This window comes from Candoia aspera, chromosome 1 (genome assembly GCF_035149785.1).
Source record: "Candoia aspera isolate rCanAsp1 chromosome 1, rCanAsp1.hap2, whole genome shotgun sequence".
In the NCBI taxonomy this organism is placed as follows: Eukaryota; Metazoa; Chordata; class Lepidosauria; order Squamata; family Boidae; genus Candoia; species Candoia aspera.
In genome coordinates this window covers 14,891,522-14,907,673 of record NC_086153.1, presented here as the reverse complement: position 1 = coordinate 14,907,673, position 16,152 = coordinate 14,891,522, and the positions used below count along the sequence as shown (strand labels likewise).

At 41.8% G+C, this 16,152-nt stretch overlaps 1 protein-coding gene across 5 annotated transcripts in view; it reads left to right on the top strand.

Moving 5' to 3' along the window:
* The window catches only part of CUX1 (cut like homeobox 1), a 344,892-nt gene that overhangs the window by 266,811 nt on the left and 61,929 nt on the right, over positions 1-16,152 (top strand). For 4 of the 5 annotated variants that reach the window (XM_063297970.1, XM_063297953.1, XM_063297944.1 and 1 more), the window contains one exon: positions 15,311-15,613. The exons of the other annotated variant lie outside the window; for it this stretch is intronic. In XM_063297970.1, the coding sequence (XP_063154040.1) occupies positions 15,311-15,613 (303 nt within the window). The remainder of the gene's footprint in view (positions 1-15,310; positions 15,614-16,152) is intronic. 5 annotated transcript variants of the gene reach the window in all.

Sequence of the window (16,152 nt, the reverse complement as noted above, 5' to 3'; positions counted from 1 at the left end):
GTTTTGTTGTTTATTCGTTTAGTCGCTTCCGACTCTTCGTGACTTCATGGACCAGCCCACGCCAGAGCTTCCTGTCGGTCGTCAACACCCCCAGCTCCCCCAGGGACGAGTCCGTCACCTCTAGAATATCATCCATCCATCTTGCCCTTGGTCGGCCCCTCTTCCTTTTGCCTTCCACTCTCCCTAGCATCAGCATCTTCTCCAGGGTGTCCTGTCTTCTCATTATATGGCCAAAGTATTTCAGTTTTGCCTTTAATATCATTCCCTCAAGTGAGCAGTCTGGCTTTATTTCCTGGAGGATGGACTGGTTGGATCTTCTTGCAGTCCAAGGCACTCTCAGAATTTTCCTCCAACACCACAGTTCAAAAGCATCGATCTTCCTTCGCTCAGCCTTCCTTATGGTCCAGCTCTCGCAGCCATATGTTACTACAGGGAACACCATTGCTTTAACTATGCGGGCCTTTGTTGTCAGTGTGATGTCTCTGCTCTTAACTATTTTATCGAGATTTGTCATTGCTCTTCTCCCCAGGATTAAGCGTCTTTTGATTTCCTGACTGCAGTCAGCATCTGCAGTAATCTTTGCACCTAGGAATACAAAGTCTTTCACTGCTTCTACATTTTCTCCCTCTATTTGCCAGTTATCAATCAAGCTGGTTGCCATAATCTTGGTTTTTTTGAGGTTTAGCTGCAAACCAGCTTTTGCACTTTCTTCTTTCACCTTCATCATAAGGCTCCTCAGTTCCTCTTCACTTTCAGCCATCAAAGTGGTATCATCTGCATATCTGAGATTGTTAATGTTTCTTCCAGAGATTTTAACTCCAGCCTTGGATTCCTCAAGGCCAGCTTGTCGCATGATGTGTTCTGCATACAAGTTGAATAGGTAGGGTGAGAGTATACAGCCCTGCCGTACTCCTTTCCCAATCTTAAACCAGTCTGTTGTTCCGTGGTCTGTTCTTACTGTTGCTACTTGGTCGTTATACAGATTCTTCAGGAGGCATACAAGATGACTTGGTATCCCCATACCGCTAAGAACTTGCCACAATTTGTTATGGTCCACACAGTCAAAGGCTTTAGAATAGTCAATAAAACAGAAATAGATGTTTTTCTGAAACTCCCTGGCTTTTTCCATTATCCAGCGGATATTGGCAATTTGGTCTCTAGTTCCTCTGCCTTTTCTAAACCCAGCTTGTACATCTGGCAATTCTCGCTCCATGAACTGCTGAATTCTACCTTGCAGGATTTTGAGCATTACCTTACTGGCATGTGAAATGAGTGCCACTGTTCGATAGTTTGAACATTCTTTAGTGTTTCCCTTTTTTGGTATGGGGATATAAGTTGATTTTTTCCAGTCTGATGGCCATTCTTGTGTTTTCCAAATTTGCTGGCATATAGCATGCATTACCTTGACAGCATCATCTTGCAAGATTTTGAACAGTTCAGCTGGGATGCCGTCGTCTCCTGTTGCCTTGTTATTAGCAATGCTTCTTAAGGCCCACTCAACCTCACTCTTCAGGATGTCTGGCTCTAGCTCACCGACCACACTGTCAAAGCTATCCCCGATATTGTTATCCTTCCTATACAGGTTTTCTGTATATTCTTGCCACCTTTTCTTGATCTCTTCTTCTTCTGTTAGGTCCTTGCCATCTTTGTTTTTGATCATACCCATTTTTGCCTGGAATTTACCTCCAATGTTTCTAATTTTCTGGAAGAGGTCTCTTGTCCTTCCTATTCTATTGTCTTCTTCCACTTCCGTGCATTGCTTGTTTAAAAATAATTCCTTATCTCTTCTGGCTAACCTCTGGAATTTTGCATTTAATTGGGCATATCTCCCCCTATCACTGTTGCCTTTTGCTTTCCTTCTTTCTTGGGCTACTTCTAGTGTCTCAGCAGACAGCCATTTTGCCTTCTTGGTTTTCTCTTTCTTTGGGATGTATTTTGTTGCCGCCTCCTGAACAATGCTGCCAACTTCTGTCCAGAGTTCTTCCGGGACCCTATCTACTAAGTCCAGTCCCTTAAATCTATTCTTCACCTCCACTGCATATTCCTTAGGAATATTAGTGAGCTCATATCTAGCTGATCTGTGGGTCTTCCCTAATCTCTTTAGTCTGATCCTAAATTGTGCAAGAAGAAGTTCGTGATCTGAACTACAGTCAGCTCCAGGCCTTGTTTTTACTGACTGTACAGATGTCCGCCACCTTTGGCTGCAAAGGATGTAATCAATCTGATTTCGGTGTTGTCCATCTGGTGAAGTCCATGTATAAAGCCGTCTCTTAGGTTGTTGGAAGAGAGTGTTTGTTATGCAGAGTGAATTGTCTTGGCAAAATTCTATCAGCCTGTGTCCTGCTTCGTTTTGTTCTCCCAGGCCATACTTACCTGTAATTCGAGGTGTCATTTGACTGCCCACCTTAGCATTCCAGTCTCCTGTGATGAAAATAACATCTCTTTTAGGCGTGTTGTCCAGTAGGTGCTGCAGATCCTCATAGAACTGCTCTACTTCAGCTTCTTCAGCATTTGTGGTTGGGGCGTATATTTGGATCACTGTGATGTTAGATGGCTTGCCCTGAATTCGAATTGAGATCATTCTGTCGTTTTTTGGGTTGTATCCAAGCACTGCTTTAGCCACTTTACTATTAATTATGAAGGCTACTCCATTTCTTCTGTGGTCCTCTTGTCCGCAGTAGTAGATCTGGTGGTCATTTGATGTGAAGTGGCCCATTCCAGTCCATTTCAGTTCACTGACGCCCAGAATGTCTATCTTTAATCTTGTCATCTCACCAATAACCACATCCAATTTGCCCTGGCTCATAGATCTTACATTCCAGGTTCCGATGGTGTGTTGATCCTTAGAACATCGGATTCGCCGTTCACCACCAGCACCGTCGGCCGCTAGCCGTCCTTTCGGCTTTGAGCTAGCTGCGTCATCACGTCTGGGGCTAGTTGAGCTCATCCTCTGTTCCTCCCCAGTAGCATTTTGACCATCTTCCGACCTGGGGGTCTCATCTTCCGATGGTATACCGACATATCTCTGGTTGTACTGATCCATTTAGTTTTCATGGCAAGAATACTGAGGTGGGTTGCCATTACCTTCCCCAGGGATCGCATTTAGTCTGACCTCTCTGTCATGACCTTCCCGTCTTGGGTGGCCCTTCACGGTTTAGCTCATGGCATCATTGAGGTGCTCAAGCTCCAGCACCACGACAAGGTAACGATCCTTTGCTGAAGCCAGCCAGACCTACAATACTTCAAATTTAATACGTTTGCACTCCAGTTAAACCATCACTTTTTAGATCCTCCTCTGTTTTTAGAGACTGGGTTATAATGAATAGAGGTTTCCAAATATAAAAGACTACATCCTCTGTGAACACCTGGCCATATCAAAAGCTGTAAGAAAAATTGCCAGTCAGGTTTGAGATTTAATGCAACAATTGTTGTTGTGTGAAATGAGCATGGAGTGTATTAACATTTGTATGCCTTGCTAGGCCTGAGCTTTGGTATTGCATTGGCTTGGCCTTATGAGCTCCGTCATCTCCTTTCTTTGATGTAATTCCAGCATCATTTAGAGGTATTTTTTTATTCCAGTAAGCTTTGCCCTTGCCTGAGGTTGGATTATGCCACCCTGTCTTTCTGTTGGTGCTTTTTCTCTACTTCCTCCTGTCTGTTATCAGCTTCTAGTCTTCCCCCTCCCTTCTTTGCAACTCACAATCCCTCTCTTCCTCCAAAAGATAGAGTCCATAAGTCTTTTTCCAAACAGATAATGTGTTTACATTCTTTAAAGAAAAAAAGGTATTTTTATGTAGACATTCCATCCTGATACAGGGACTTTATGAAATACAGCCAAGCACTGTAAAAATAAATGAATAAATCAGCAATAGGCAGATTGCTGGGTTGCTTGTGGATTTTACAAACCCAAGCTGAAAAGTGGCAATTATGGTGGATGCTTTCTTTGTAATCTGACTTATCTTTCTCTCCTCCATGTCCCAGTCCTCCTCCTCCTCGTATTTCTGCACCACTAGCAGTATTGTTTGCTTAATGGGGTTTGTATAATAATGGCAGTATGGAAGATTCGTAGCAGCTGTGCTTAGTGTTTGTGTGTGTGGTTTATAAAATAACCCCATATAGAGGATGAAATTGTGGGGAACATTTGAACCAGAACCATGCAGTTTTATTTACTAGGCAGCCATCATTTTGACCTTGCAGTGGGTTAAAGGACGAGGATCTAAGGGAAAATCTGTTTATCATGTATGGAACTCATGCCATCCCTGACAGTGTACAGTGAACAAGATGGATGATCTGCCAAGTTGGTCCTTCGCATGGGTGCATCAAGGCAAATTTACAGTACCACTGGTTCACTGCTTCCAATACAGAAATAACATTTGTTGGGCTTTGGATGCAGCTGCACAGCGAACTGAAGCTAAGCAGAGAAAAGAAATTAGATCTGTAGCATTCTTATTGCCTTGTAGATTACATATGGACTGTGGTGGCTTCAAGGAAAAAGAAGGATATCTCCTTTGCATCTTTCATAAGTTATTTAAAGAAGAAAAAATGCAATTACTTGAGTTAAGAATAACCTTTATAGGAATGTCAAGACACCTTTTCTAAATATAATTTGCTATTTTTAAACAGCAATGCAAATGTTTTAGTAGTTTTAATTTATTACCATACTTCTGTCTTTTTTACCTACCACAGTCTTAATCCCAGTATTTGCAAAGAACTTTGCCCTCTTAGAAACAAAATAATAAAGTTAGGCCATGGTATGTATGCTGGAGAAAATGGTTAAAGAGAGGAAGGAACCATCCCCCTAATCTCAACTGCCCTTTCTCATAATACTAGCAGTTACAGAACATGATGCTGATTAGCAAGAGGTCCACTAAAGAAAATCCTTCACTCAACATAGTGGAGGGGAAAAACAGACTTCAGCTGAACCCTGGTAAGACCAAGTGGCTGTGGGTTAATGGTTCTTCCTTATCTGGGACATTACCATCTCTGGTTCTGGATGGGGTTGCACTGCCCCAGACAGACCCAGTGCATAATTTGGGGGTCCTCCTGGACTCACGGCTCCTGCTCGAAGAGCAGATGGCAGCCGTGGCCAGGAGAGCCTTTGTGCAGCTACGTGCTGTGCACCAGTTACGCCCCTTCCTGGATCGGGAGGCCCTTCGAACAGTCACTCATACCCTTGTTATCTCTCATATAGACTATTGCAATGCACTATCAATATCTACAGAAATGTGGCAAGCAATGGAAGAAGAATCAGTAAGGGTTCTAACCAAATTAACTGCAAATCTGGAGAACAACATTGTGGCCAGTAGATTGGAAGAGGTCAGTCTTCATGCCAATAGAAAAGAAAGGAAACTTAAGAGATTATTGCACAATATTCTTATTTTCACATGTCAGCAAATTAATGCTTAGGATCATCCAACAAGATTATAGCCCTACATGGAAAGGGAATGCTTGATGTTCAAGCTGGTTTTAGAAAAGGTTGATGAATGCTGAATAATTGGGAAAGCCAAAGAATACCAAAAGAAGTAAACGTGTCCATCATCGATTATAGAAAGGTCTTCAGTTTTCTTGACTGTATTAAGCAGTTGGATGTCCTTAGGAAAATGGAAAGCCTGGAACAAGATCATCTGTTCCATATCCTCATCCAAAACCTATACGCTGGATATGAAGCCGCAGGCTAGACACAATATGGTGAAACAGGCTGGCTCCAAGTCAGCAAAGGAGAGAGACAAGGCTGGATACTCTCTCCTTATTTAATCACACTTTATGCTGAATATATATTGAGGAAATCTGGATTGGAAGAAGACAAGCATGGTTTTAAAACTGGAGGAAGTAATATAATCTATGCCATGATGAGCACGCTATTGTCATGTTCACTGTTTCAATGTACAGTATACATCGTAACGTTTCACACGCCATGGCGCTGACGCGCGTTGCTGTTTGGAAGGGAGCTGCTGTGAAACCTTGTACCAAGTTCTGTATCTGTGTTCATTACAATGGAATGTGTTTGGGTTATGTTCTCTGTTCAAGGACTTTTCCCACAGACCATCAGAAACCGTTAGGAGCACCTGGGATTGTGAACTTGGGAAGATTCTACAGGGGGAGGGATCTCATTTACACCGAGGGTTTTTAGTTTGCATTCGGCGCGCTTTGATCATTCTCAGCTTTCTCTGTGATCCTGCATACTATTCTTTAATAAAACAGATATCTTTGAATTCCTGCTCATGAGTCTGATAGTGTTTTAGAATAGGCAACCATTACATAAAGCTGAGAATCACCAAAGTTGTACCGTTAGCTCCTACCAAGATTAGTTTCTTGTGAGGGAAAATAGTTAACGATGGCCAAGTCCAAGTTCATGACCAGGGGACTTGAGGAGAAGGCTAGCTTGATGCCCAAGTCGACGGTCAAGAGCGGAGAACTGAGCCTCACCCCAGAACCTTCAGATTTCTGGGATGAATCGAGTTCCAGTCCTGAGGTGGAGGAATCTGACGATGGGGGAGAACCAGAGCAACCGGCACCCAGAGAATAGCCCACAGAGTTAATCACCTGGGATGAAGTGGGAGAACCCCAGCCAGGGACGTCCCAGGCATCCTGGAAGTATCAGTTCCCGCTGACCCCAGACATAGAATCTACCATGGTATCAACAGAGGGACAGCCTAACACGCGAGGGAGGGAGGAATCTCAAACCCCTGAAAGGCTAAGAGTGATGGAGGCCAAAATAGAATCAATGGAGTACATGCTAAGAAACCTGTCTCTGTCATTGGGGGGGCAGGGGAGGCACAGAGAAGATCCCAGCTTCACACAACCATCCCCCATCCTCCCATCCGGACCGCCGGCAGAGTGGGGCCGGAGACGGCTCCGGGATGAATCTCCACCCCGCAGGGCTCAATCACCAGTGTCCCCATCCCTAAGAGGGAAAGCTACTGTAACCTGGGGCCCAACCACTCAAGCAGCTGCCAATTCCAGTCCAACCGGAGTGGGGGTGAGAAACTTTTCTGTCAAGTTTGATGGGGATCCAACCAAGTTATCTTTCTTTCTAACTAATGCTAAAAGTTACATGAGGCAGTTTGGAGCATACTTCCCTTCCGAAGAGGCTAAGATAACTGCCATTGCCACCAAGTTGAAGGGTCGAGCGGCTGACTGGTATGTTCAATTAAGTGAGGCTGACTCCCCTGCACTTGATTATGTCGAGGACTTCATGTGGGTGTTTAAGCTGCATTTTGAGGATCCTCTGGCCAAGGCAAGAGCTAAGAAGGCGCTGAAGGATCTTACCCAGGGCCAAATGTCCGTAGCTGATTATGCCCTAGAGTTTAAGTCTCTAGCTGGGAAAATCCCCGACTGGTCTCAGTCAACCTTAATAGAACGGTTTAAAGAGGGACTCAACCGGGACGTCCTACGTTGGGCGTTGTGTAGAGACGACCCAGAGTCATTGTACGAATGGATCTGTCTGGCAGGCAAGGCTGAGCATGCTCAGCATACCTTCATGCAAGCTAGAAGATCTGAAAGACCACCCGCCACCATGAGGGTACCCCGAAGTTCTGCGACTGCTCCCCAGCCAAGCTATAGAGCCTGGGATGAGAGAGATCGGTGCTATGCGAGGGGTCATTGTCTCCGATGCGGAAAGGAAGGGCATTGACTAAAAGACCAGGCTGAGGACAGATTAACCTGGAGAAAATTTGTATATGAGATTGTTAGGAGTTAACATCAAGTTGATGCACAACTTTATCATCATTGTCATCATCATATTAGAATTCTGGGACCTATGGTGCAAAACCTATCTGAAAGTGCTTTCTGAGCTTTATTGTTTGCTTGCAGACATTTCATTACCCAACTAGGTAACGTCATCAGTGTGAGTGAGTATAGGGTTTGCTGCCTGTCTATATAAGTAGCCTGTAGCTTGCCCTGCCAGTATTGATGGGGGTGTGGTTTCTTACTTGGTGGTTCCTTCATTAGAGTATTATTTTCTGCCTGATCGTTTGTCTGGTGTTGAGCCCTGCTTATCTGAGTGTTGGCTGCTGGAGACGATGTGTTCTAATCTTTTTATCTCCTTTTTGGGTTTTTTGTTGTCCCTTTTGAATGTTGTGTAAATGTGGTTTTTCTCTATGTGTCTATTGATGGCTGATTTGTCTGACTGTCAAGCTTCCAGGAATTCCCTGGCATTTTTGGATTTGGTTTGTTCATGGTTGAAACTGTGATTCAGTCTGTCCATGTGTTGTGAGAATAAGGAGGTTTTGTCATATCTTCTGCTAGTTGGTGTTCATAGATGCACTTTGCATCTGAAAGGACGCAGCTTAGGGAAGCCTGAGTCAAAGAACGGATTTGCTATCACAAATGTATGGTGTGGATTCAGTCCAAAGAAGGAGCACAACATTGAGGAGGAAAACCATGTTTACTGCAACGACTGTTGGCTGCCTGCTTTACAAGAAAGGGATCCTGAACAATGGAAAAGCAAATAATTTTATAGAAGGTGAAGGCTACAAGGTGGGAAATCCTAGGGATCTGATTGGCTGGCCAGTTTGGGAAGCTAGGCAGGTCCTTGTCAGTGTACCTGGGGTGAGTTCTATTGTTAGGCAAAATGGGCCTTTCAGGAGGGCAGCAGAGCTGGGGAAGTCCATTGTTAAAGGAGATGGAATGTTGAGCTCATCAACTGATAGAGGATGGAAGGCTGGAGTTTCTCTATGTTGCACTTCCCTTTTAAGGGCTGCCCTTGGGTTGTGCTGTATGCTGGTGAGGAGGCTTCTATTCTTTCATTTAGATGGGATTGCAGGGGCTTTGTCTGGGGTCAGGGAGGGTCAGTTGGGGTCTGAGAGGATTAGGCAAAGAGATGAACTGGGTTTGAACCTGGTCATGTTGGGGGGGGGGTACAACCTCCGTTTTCTCCGTTAGAAATTACAGTTGATGATAGAAACAAGCAGAAATGGTTTTAAAGTGGGATGGTTGGATAGTGTAGATATATGGACAATTAAATCTTGAGGGCAACTAATCACTCTGGCTATATGTTCTTTCTCAGTAACAGTTGCTAGGGAACTAATGGCAAGAAAAAGCTATTGCTCTCATGTCCAGTTCATGGTTCCTCAAAGGCATTTGCTTGGTTACAGTAGAAAGAAAGTGTTGGACGCTGAAACAGATAGGCCTTTGGACTAATCCATCAGGGCTCTTCCTATAGAATAGTGACTGAAGAGGCTGTGCTCAGATTTGTGTATTTTAAACTGTATTCCTGAGTCCTAAGTTGGAAATCTCTTAAGGGTTAAGAAGCTGTCCTGAAAAATGCCTTGCTCACCACTCATTGCATCATGCTTGAACAGGATGTTCGCCATGCGTCCTTTGAGCTCAGCAACAGTTTTGTAGGTATTCCTCACCAGATATCTTTAGGTGGAAGGATTCCTGAAAGCTGAAAGCCCAGTAAGATTGCTGGGCTTCATAGCGGTCAGCCTGGTAATAGAGTCAAGAATAACTCACAACATCTTATGTCTCTTGTTTTTGCCAAAATATATGCTGCATCTATAAAATACTCCGCGTATCATATTAGCTATGTATATTCCATTCTCTAAGGTCAGTTCATGCAAGACTTCCCTAATGAAGGGATACATGAATTTGGTGGGCAAAGTACAGTGGGAGGAAAGGAGCAGGTTTCCTCCTCTTAAGTTTGATTTAGTTTGCTGTTATTTGTATTGCTTTGGTTGGTCCCCCCCCCCAAGATAAAAATTAAATTTGATTCAGTTTAAATTAAATGTAGATACAATTACATTAAATTGATTAAATGCAATTACCTTCTGTGTATTTAATAAGAATGTGCAGATTTTCTGTGCTTGGCCTAATCAGTGCACAGAACAGCCAAGTTAGGCATTTCCTGAATCCAGACAAAACATTGTGTTTGATCCAAACCATGTACATTTGATCCAAGCATGACCCAGAACATGCATGTTCCAAACACAGGCGTTTCAGGATAGGAGACAACAAAGAAAAGGCAAAGCTGGCAGTGATAAGAGGTATATAGTAGCAGAGAACAGAAGAAGATATAAGGTGTTGGGGTGTTTGGGGGGAGAGAGGCAAGTATGGCCAGTTTGGTTATGCCATGTTCGAATTTGTGTGGAAGGGAAAGGAAAAGAAGGCACCGAGCAAAAATTCGTCTTCGCTGAAACCTAGAGCAACCCAGAGTTTCTAGGTTTCAGTTTCACTAGCTATGACCTGCCCAGAGCCAGTCTAGCCAGACCTCCGTGGAACAATGTATTTTTTCTGTGCAGAAATGAAATACATGTTTTTGGACAATTCTAATTTTTAATCATTTTCCCCTTCAGTCACTTTAAAAATTAGTTTGGAGACAGTTTTTGGAGGGGCTTTAGCAAGGGTATAAGTTGAATTCTTTAGGCTCCAAAGCAAAGCTCTCAGATGGGCCTCCATCCCAACATTAGTTAAAGTGTGTGGCTACATTTGAGAGAGAGCAGACCTGTTCTGGTTCCTGGGAGTGCACATTCAGACTGCTTTTGAGGAAGAGTATAAATGCAGAGGGAAGTTGCTTAAATACTAATCCTACCAGATTTGGGGTGCAAGAGTCAGACTAGTTGGCAGCAAAGAGTTGGAATTTTCTGAATTTCTTTGCTACCATCTATCTGGTCATCCTAGTCTGCCATGCTTACCCACTTTTCCATACTGTTCCATATCTTATCCATTGTGCCACTCTAGGGCAGATACTGTAGCTAGTTTCCCCTATAGGTACATGTCAGCCCACAACCAGACCACAACGAGGTTTGTTTGGTTAAAAAAGAGAGAGATTGAAGATCCAGGTAGGAGCCCAAGTTAGCTGGTACCCCTGTCTTGGTTGTATTTATGCCACTGAACTCTAGGGCCATAGCCAATATTTTTGAAAGCCACATCTCTTGGGGTTCAATTTATCCATTTCTGCTCAGTTGTATCCCAACCTTCCATGGACTGTAGCTGCCATATGTGTTGGATCACAAATCTCAAAACCAGTCAGGTGCCCCCAATAATTTGGGGGTGCCAAATCGGGGGAAAGTGCTGTTGATTGCCTGCTGTATCAAAAATTATTGCTGTACCTACCAAGAATGGGGAGGGGGGAGCCATCTGTCTCTTATAGTCACTATTTCTAGACTATTTTAAAAATAATGTGAGGTTCAAACATATTCCTCATTGGAAAAGTAACATATGGGCAAGTTTTCTAAGGGCCAGCTCATGCAACACATTTTAAAGGCATTGGTTTCACAAGTTCATCCTGTGATTGAAGTTGCATGGAAGTCAACAACTAGAGTGAAATTCACAAGTCGATTGCCACATGTGGAGGCTCCAGAATATATTTGTGTGTGCATACATGGTTCTATTTTGGGGTTTCATATCTACAAACCTCAAAAATAGAACATGAAAATTGCTGTTTTGATTTTTAATTCCAGCAGTTAGCACAAAGCCAGCTTGTCAGTATTTAGTTGCCAATACTTTGCTTGGCATGTGCATCAATTTCCTGAAGTTTACATCTGGAGTTTCTGCTCCATTCACATTTCTTTTCCCCAAAGTAAATATTATTCCACATGTTGGGTGAAGAAGAGGGAAAAAAACTAGCAAAGTAACTCTTTATATCTTTTGGCAGCATTATGAGAAGTTCTTACTTAAGCAAATACTTGGCTGAGGATGAGCAGAGGTTTAGTCATTTATTTTGGTATATTATATGCTGTACCTGCCCGTATCCCACCATATACTCCTGAGAATAGACAAGATAGAGCAACATCTCTGCTATTGGAGCACATTCATTCCAATACAGAGGGCTAACAAGCCAAAGCAGATATGAACTGTCCAGGGAAATCCAAAGCCCATCCCCACACCCCACTCCCATCAGCTTTACTTACAGTCTGCAGCACAGAGGAATCAAAAACCACTCACAAATTATAGCAGCGTTGTTCTCAGCCCTGTTAGTGCAACAGGAAATCAAGCCAATGCATGGAAAACGAGTAGATGGACACTCTGTCCTTTTTGTTCAGTAAAGACGCAGCCAGTATTAGACTAGAAACATTTGTGCACCTTTCCTGTCAACCTTTAGATCTCTGGCAGGAGTAATTAACCAAAATCCCTCAAGAAGTTTGAGGCCAGTGACCATGATGGCTGGGACTGATGGAGATAATAGTCCAAGACATTTGGTATGATCCATGCAGTGAAAGACTGCTTCAGGGAAAGGCATATATTTATCTTCATTATTACTTCTTGAGATAGTCAGGCCTAGTTTGTATTGAAATGCAAACGTTATGCATGCAATATTTTTTCTTGTAGATTGATTGATTAATTATGTGCCATCAAGTCATTTTTGACTCCTAGCGACCACATAGATGGATTTTCTCTATGGCGATCTATCCCTAACCTGTTCTTTCAATGGCGCACTCATCGCCACTGTAACTGAGTCCATCACCTTGCTGCTGGTCGTCCTCTTCTTCTCTCTCCTTCCATCTTTCCTAGCATTTGAGCCTTTTCCAGAGAGTTGGGTCTTCACATAATGTGTCCAAAATAGGATAATTTGACTGGTCATTTGTGTCTCAAGCAAGAATTCTGGGTTGATTTGTTCAGTGGTCCATCCACTTATTTTCTTGGCTGTGTACGGTATTCTCAGGAGCCTTCTCCAACCCCAAAGTTCAAAAGCATCAACACTTTTCCTATCCTGCTTCTTTAAAGTCCAACTTTCGTTTCCATAGAGTCAGAGGGAATATCATGGCATTGATTCTGATCTTTGTAGGTATACATCACGGCATTTGACTATACAGTATTTATATATTTTATTTATTTAAATTTATATCACAGCCCATCTCCCCCAACGGGGGACTCTGGGCGGTTTACAATAAAAGTAATAATAAGAATATAAAAACCTAAATTACAGTCTAAAAGCATAAATATAAAATCCAAGATGAGATAAAATCAAAATTAATAAGGGATGCTATGGCACCAACCACCCCCAGGTGGAGCTGTTACCCTCCCCATCCTAAACAAGGCGGCAGAACCAGGTCTTCAGTTTCTTCCGGAAGGCTGGGAGCGAGGAAACCCGTCTCAACTCCGGGGGCAAGATATTCCAAATAATAAACATATTGTATGTTTATTATCAGCACAGTTTAAGATGAGTTGAAAACTTGCCATAATAGTTCTTTTCAAAAACCAGACAACTGGTTTGTCCTGGGAGCTCTCTGTACTTGAAAATATATATATAAATATGCGTTACTAGTAAACAAAGAAGGGGAAAAATCAACTCTCAGATTACCTAATGAGAAATTATTTTCCTAATTGCTTTCCCATCTCCTACACCATTTTTCTTGCAAATCTGTCAGAAGTTAATATATTGACACACATTTTTGTATATTGACCAAAGATTATTAATTAATTAAGCAATATATTGTCTCATTTTAAGCATGACTACAAACTAGGTCAAAAACCATCTGCCATATAGTGGTAAAAATATGTGGAGTCTGAACATAGTAAGTGGGGGCAATTCTTTGTCTTGACAGAAAACCAAAGAACTCTAGGGCTTAAGTCAAGGACTTCGTTAGTTTGTTTTGTAGTATACAGCCTAAAATGTTGTAATTTGTAATTAAAACTATTATTAATTCATTGATTGATTTATTAAAATTAACAGGTAACTTTGGATTGCTTTTATTAAGAGACTGAAGGTTGTCAGTAAATATTGCCTCAGTGCTACTTGCATAGTATGTAGGCCATGTTCTTGTGCATTATTTTATGCTTGTCTTCTGCCCCTTCTGCACATCACTACTGATGTAAGAAGGACTAAGAAATGTTTGGTACAGGGACATCAGAACATGAGTTACATTCATATTATCAGGAGCAGGGGAGAGCAATGTGGAGTTTCTTGCTTTATCCCAGCATAGAAAAGCTCATTTCTGTTACAGATATTTTATAATTTGTACAAAGACACTGAATGCTCCTTTCTTTTTCCGCATTCAATGGGCTTGCTGAAAAAATGGTGTTAGGGCACCTTAACCAATTAACTTATAGTTTAAAATAAACTTTAAAATTTATTCAATTTTATTAAATATTAATTGCATCTGCTGCAAAACACTAGCCAAACTTCCCTTGTGGAGTTTAAAAAATAAGTTATTTCTATGGTTGAGATGACTTTTTTTATTGATCAATCGGTCGATTGATTGATTGATCGTATTTTTCCACTGCCCATCTCAGAAACGACTCTCATATCTCAATAAATGAATCGGGGAACAGACTAGACTTTTTTAATCATCACATTATTACCTGAAACTTAATATTTACAGAGACACTTAGGAAGTAGAGAAGTAACAATTTTTTTTAAAAAAAAAAACATCAGGTAATTTAAGTTTAAAAAAAGTTTAGAAGAACAGCAAATGCTTAATCTCTGCTTACTGCAGTTCTAAATTGATCCAACAATCACTGTTCCCTGGAAATGTGCAAACCTGTTATAAAACCATAAATCAATATAGTATACATATCAAAAACCATTCCTGCCATACACAGCAACTAAAATCAACAAAATAATATTCTGGGATATTATAAAATTTTCATCCAGTGCAGTGCACGTGAGCCATTCCATAAATAAGGCACTGCTGCTAAAAAGCCCTTTTTTCTAGTTGCTCTAGTTCTCTGAAGATGCAGTGCAGCCTGAATTTATTTTTTTATTTTTTATTTTTTGCATTATTCATTTGAATATCTTAAATATATTAAAGCAAAGTTATTGAATTAAAAAAACCCCAGAATGTTTATCTTCAGTCCTTGGGCTTCAAAAATATTTCTTTGCATCACACTACTAACATACTCTGTGAGGTCTATTGTATGCAACGTAAGAACAATCCTGAAACATTTTCCATGGGAAAAGTTATTGGGAAGGGGCCATGGATTTCTCATGCAAAAGGTTCTAGATCCAGTCTGTATTGGAGCCTTCAAGAGCTGATGCCAGATACATCTAGACTGCCCTTGGCTAGACAAATGGTGATTTTAACTCTGAAAAAAGAAACTTGTATATATTAATTGTTGCATGTGTCCTTTTAAAGCATTGATTTTGGGTTTTGTTGTTGTTATTATTGCTGTTACTTCTTGCCCTCACACCCCTCAAAGAGCAGATATGCATCTTACAATAAATTATAGCATGTGAGGAAACGGCTGCATGAGATAAAGATTGGGGGAACAAACTTCTGACACGGGGGAAGAGGTTAAGAGTATATTTCGAGCATCAGCAATTGTTTGGTTTTATGTAATCACAAGGGGTCTGGGAGCAAGACCTGGATAAGGGACTATTTTGTTGAAAGTAAATTTCTCCCTTCTCTTTCCCTCTGCTGATTTTCAGAAAGCACCCCAAAGACCTCTGCCAGTTGCAGTCCTGCTCCCGATTCCCCAATGAGTTCCAGCGACTCTGTGAAAAGCTTGACGGAACTAGTCCAGCAGCCCTGTCCGGCCATTGAAACCAATAAGGAAGGCAAGCTGTTGGAGTCAAGTGAGGCATCTACTTCAGATTCCCACTGCACAACCCCATTGCCTCTCTCCGGCCATTCATCACTCAGCATTCAGGAATTGGTCGCCATGTCACCAGAACTGGACACCTATGGCATCACCAAGCGGGTTAAAGAGGTGCTCACGGACAACAACCTTGGTAAAAAAAAAAAAAAAGTTTGTGTGTGTGTGTATTCTATTTCTGATTGTTATAGAAAAGGGGTTTTAAATGTTTTTTTCCACTTGCATTTACTAATAGGAATATGTTTAAAGATAGCTAATTCTGAACAAAGTCACAATGGTAATTGTGAATCAGAGGATACTTTGCATATAGATAATTAATAGGGCTTCTGCAAAATTTGTTCAGTGACCCAGGTCTTTGTACAATCTACCATATCTTAGCATTCCTCATATGATGAGTGACATTCTTGCAGTAGATACTGATTCCAAGTGTTCATCATTTCAGGAACTTTGTTGCAGCTGCTTTTTCAAGGAATCACATGATTTGACTAAAGTTTTTGCTTTTGTTTTGTGCCTTCGAGTCAGTTTTTGGCTCCTGCCAACTGCCTGAACTAGTCCCTGCAGTTTCCTTGGTAAGGTTTTTCAGAAGTGAGTTCCCATTGCCTCCATCCTAGGACTGAGAAAGAGTGACTGGCCTAAGGTCACCTGGCTGGCTTCGTGCCTAAGGCAAGACTAGAA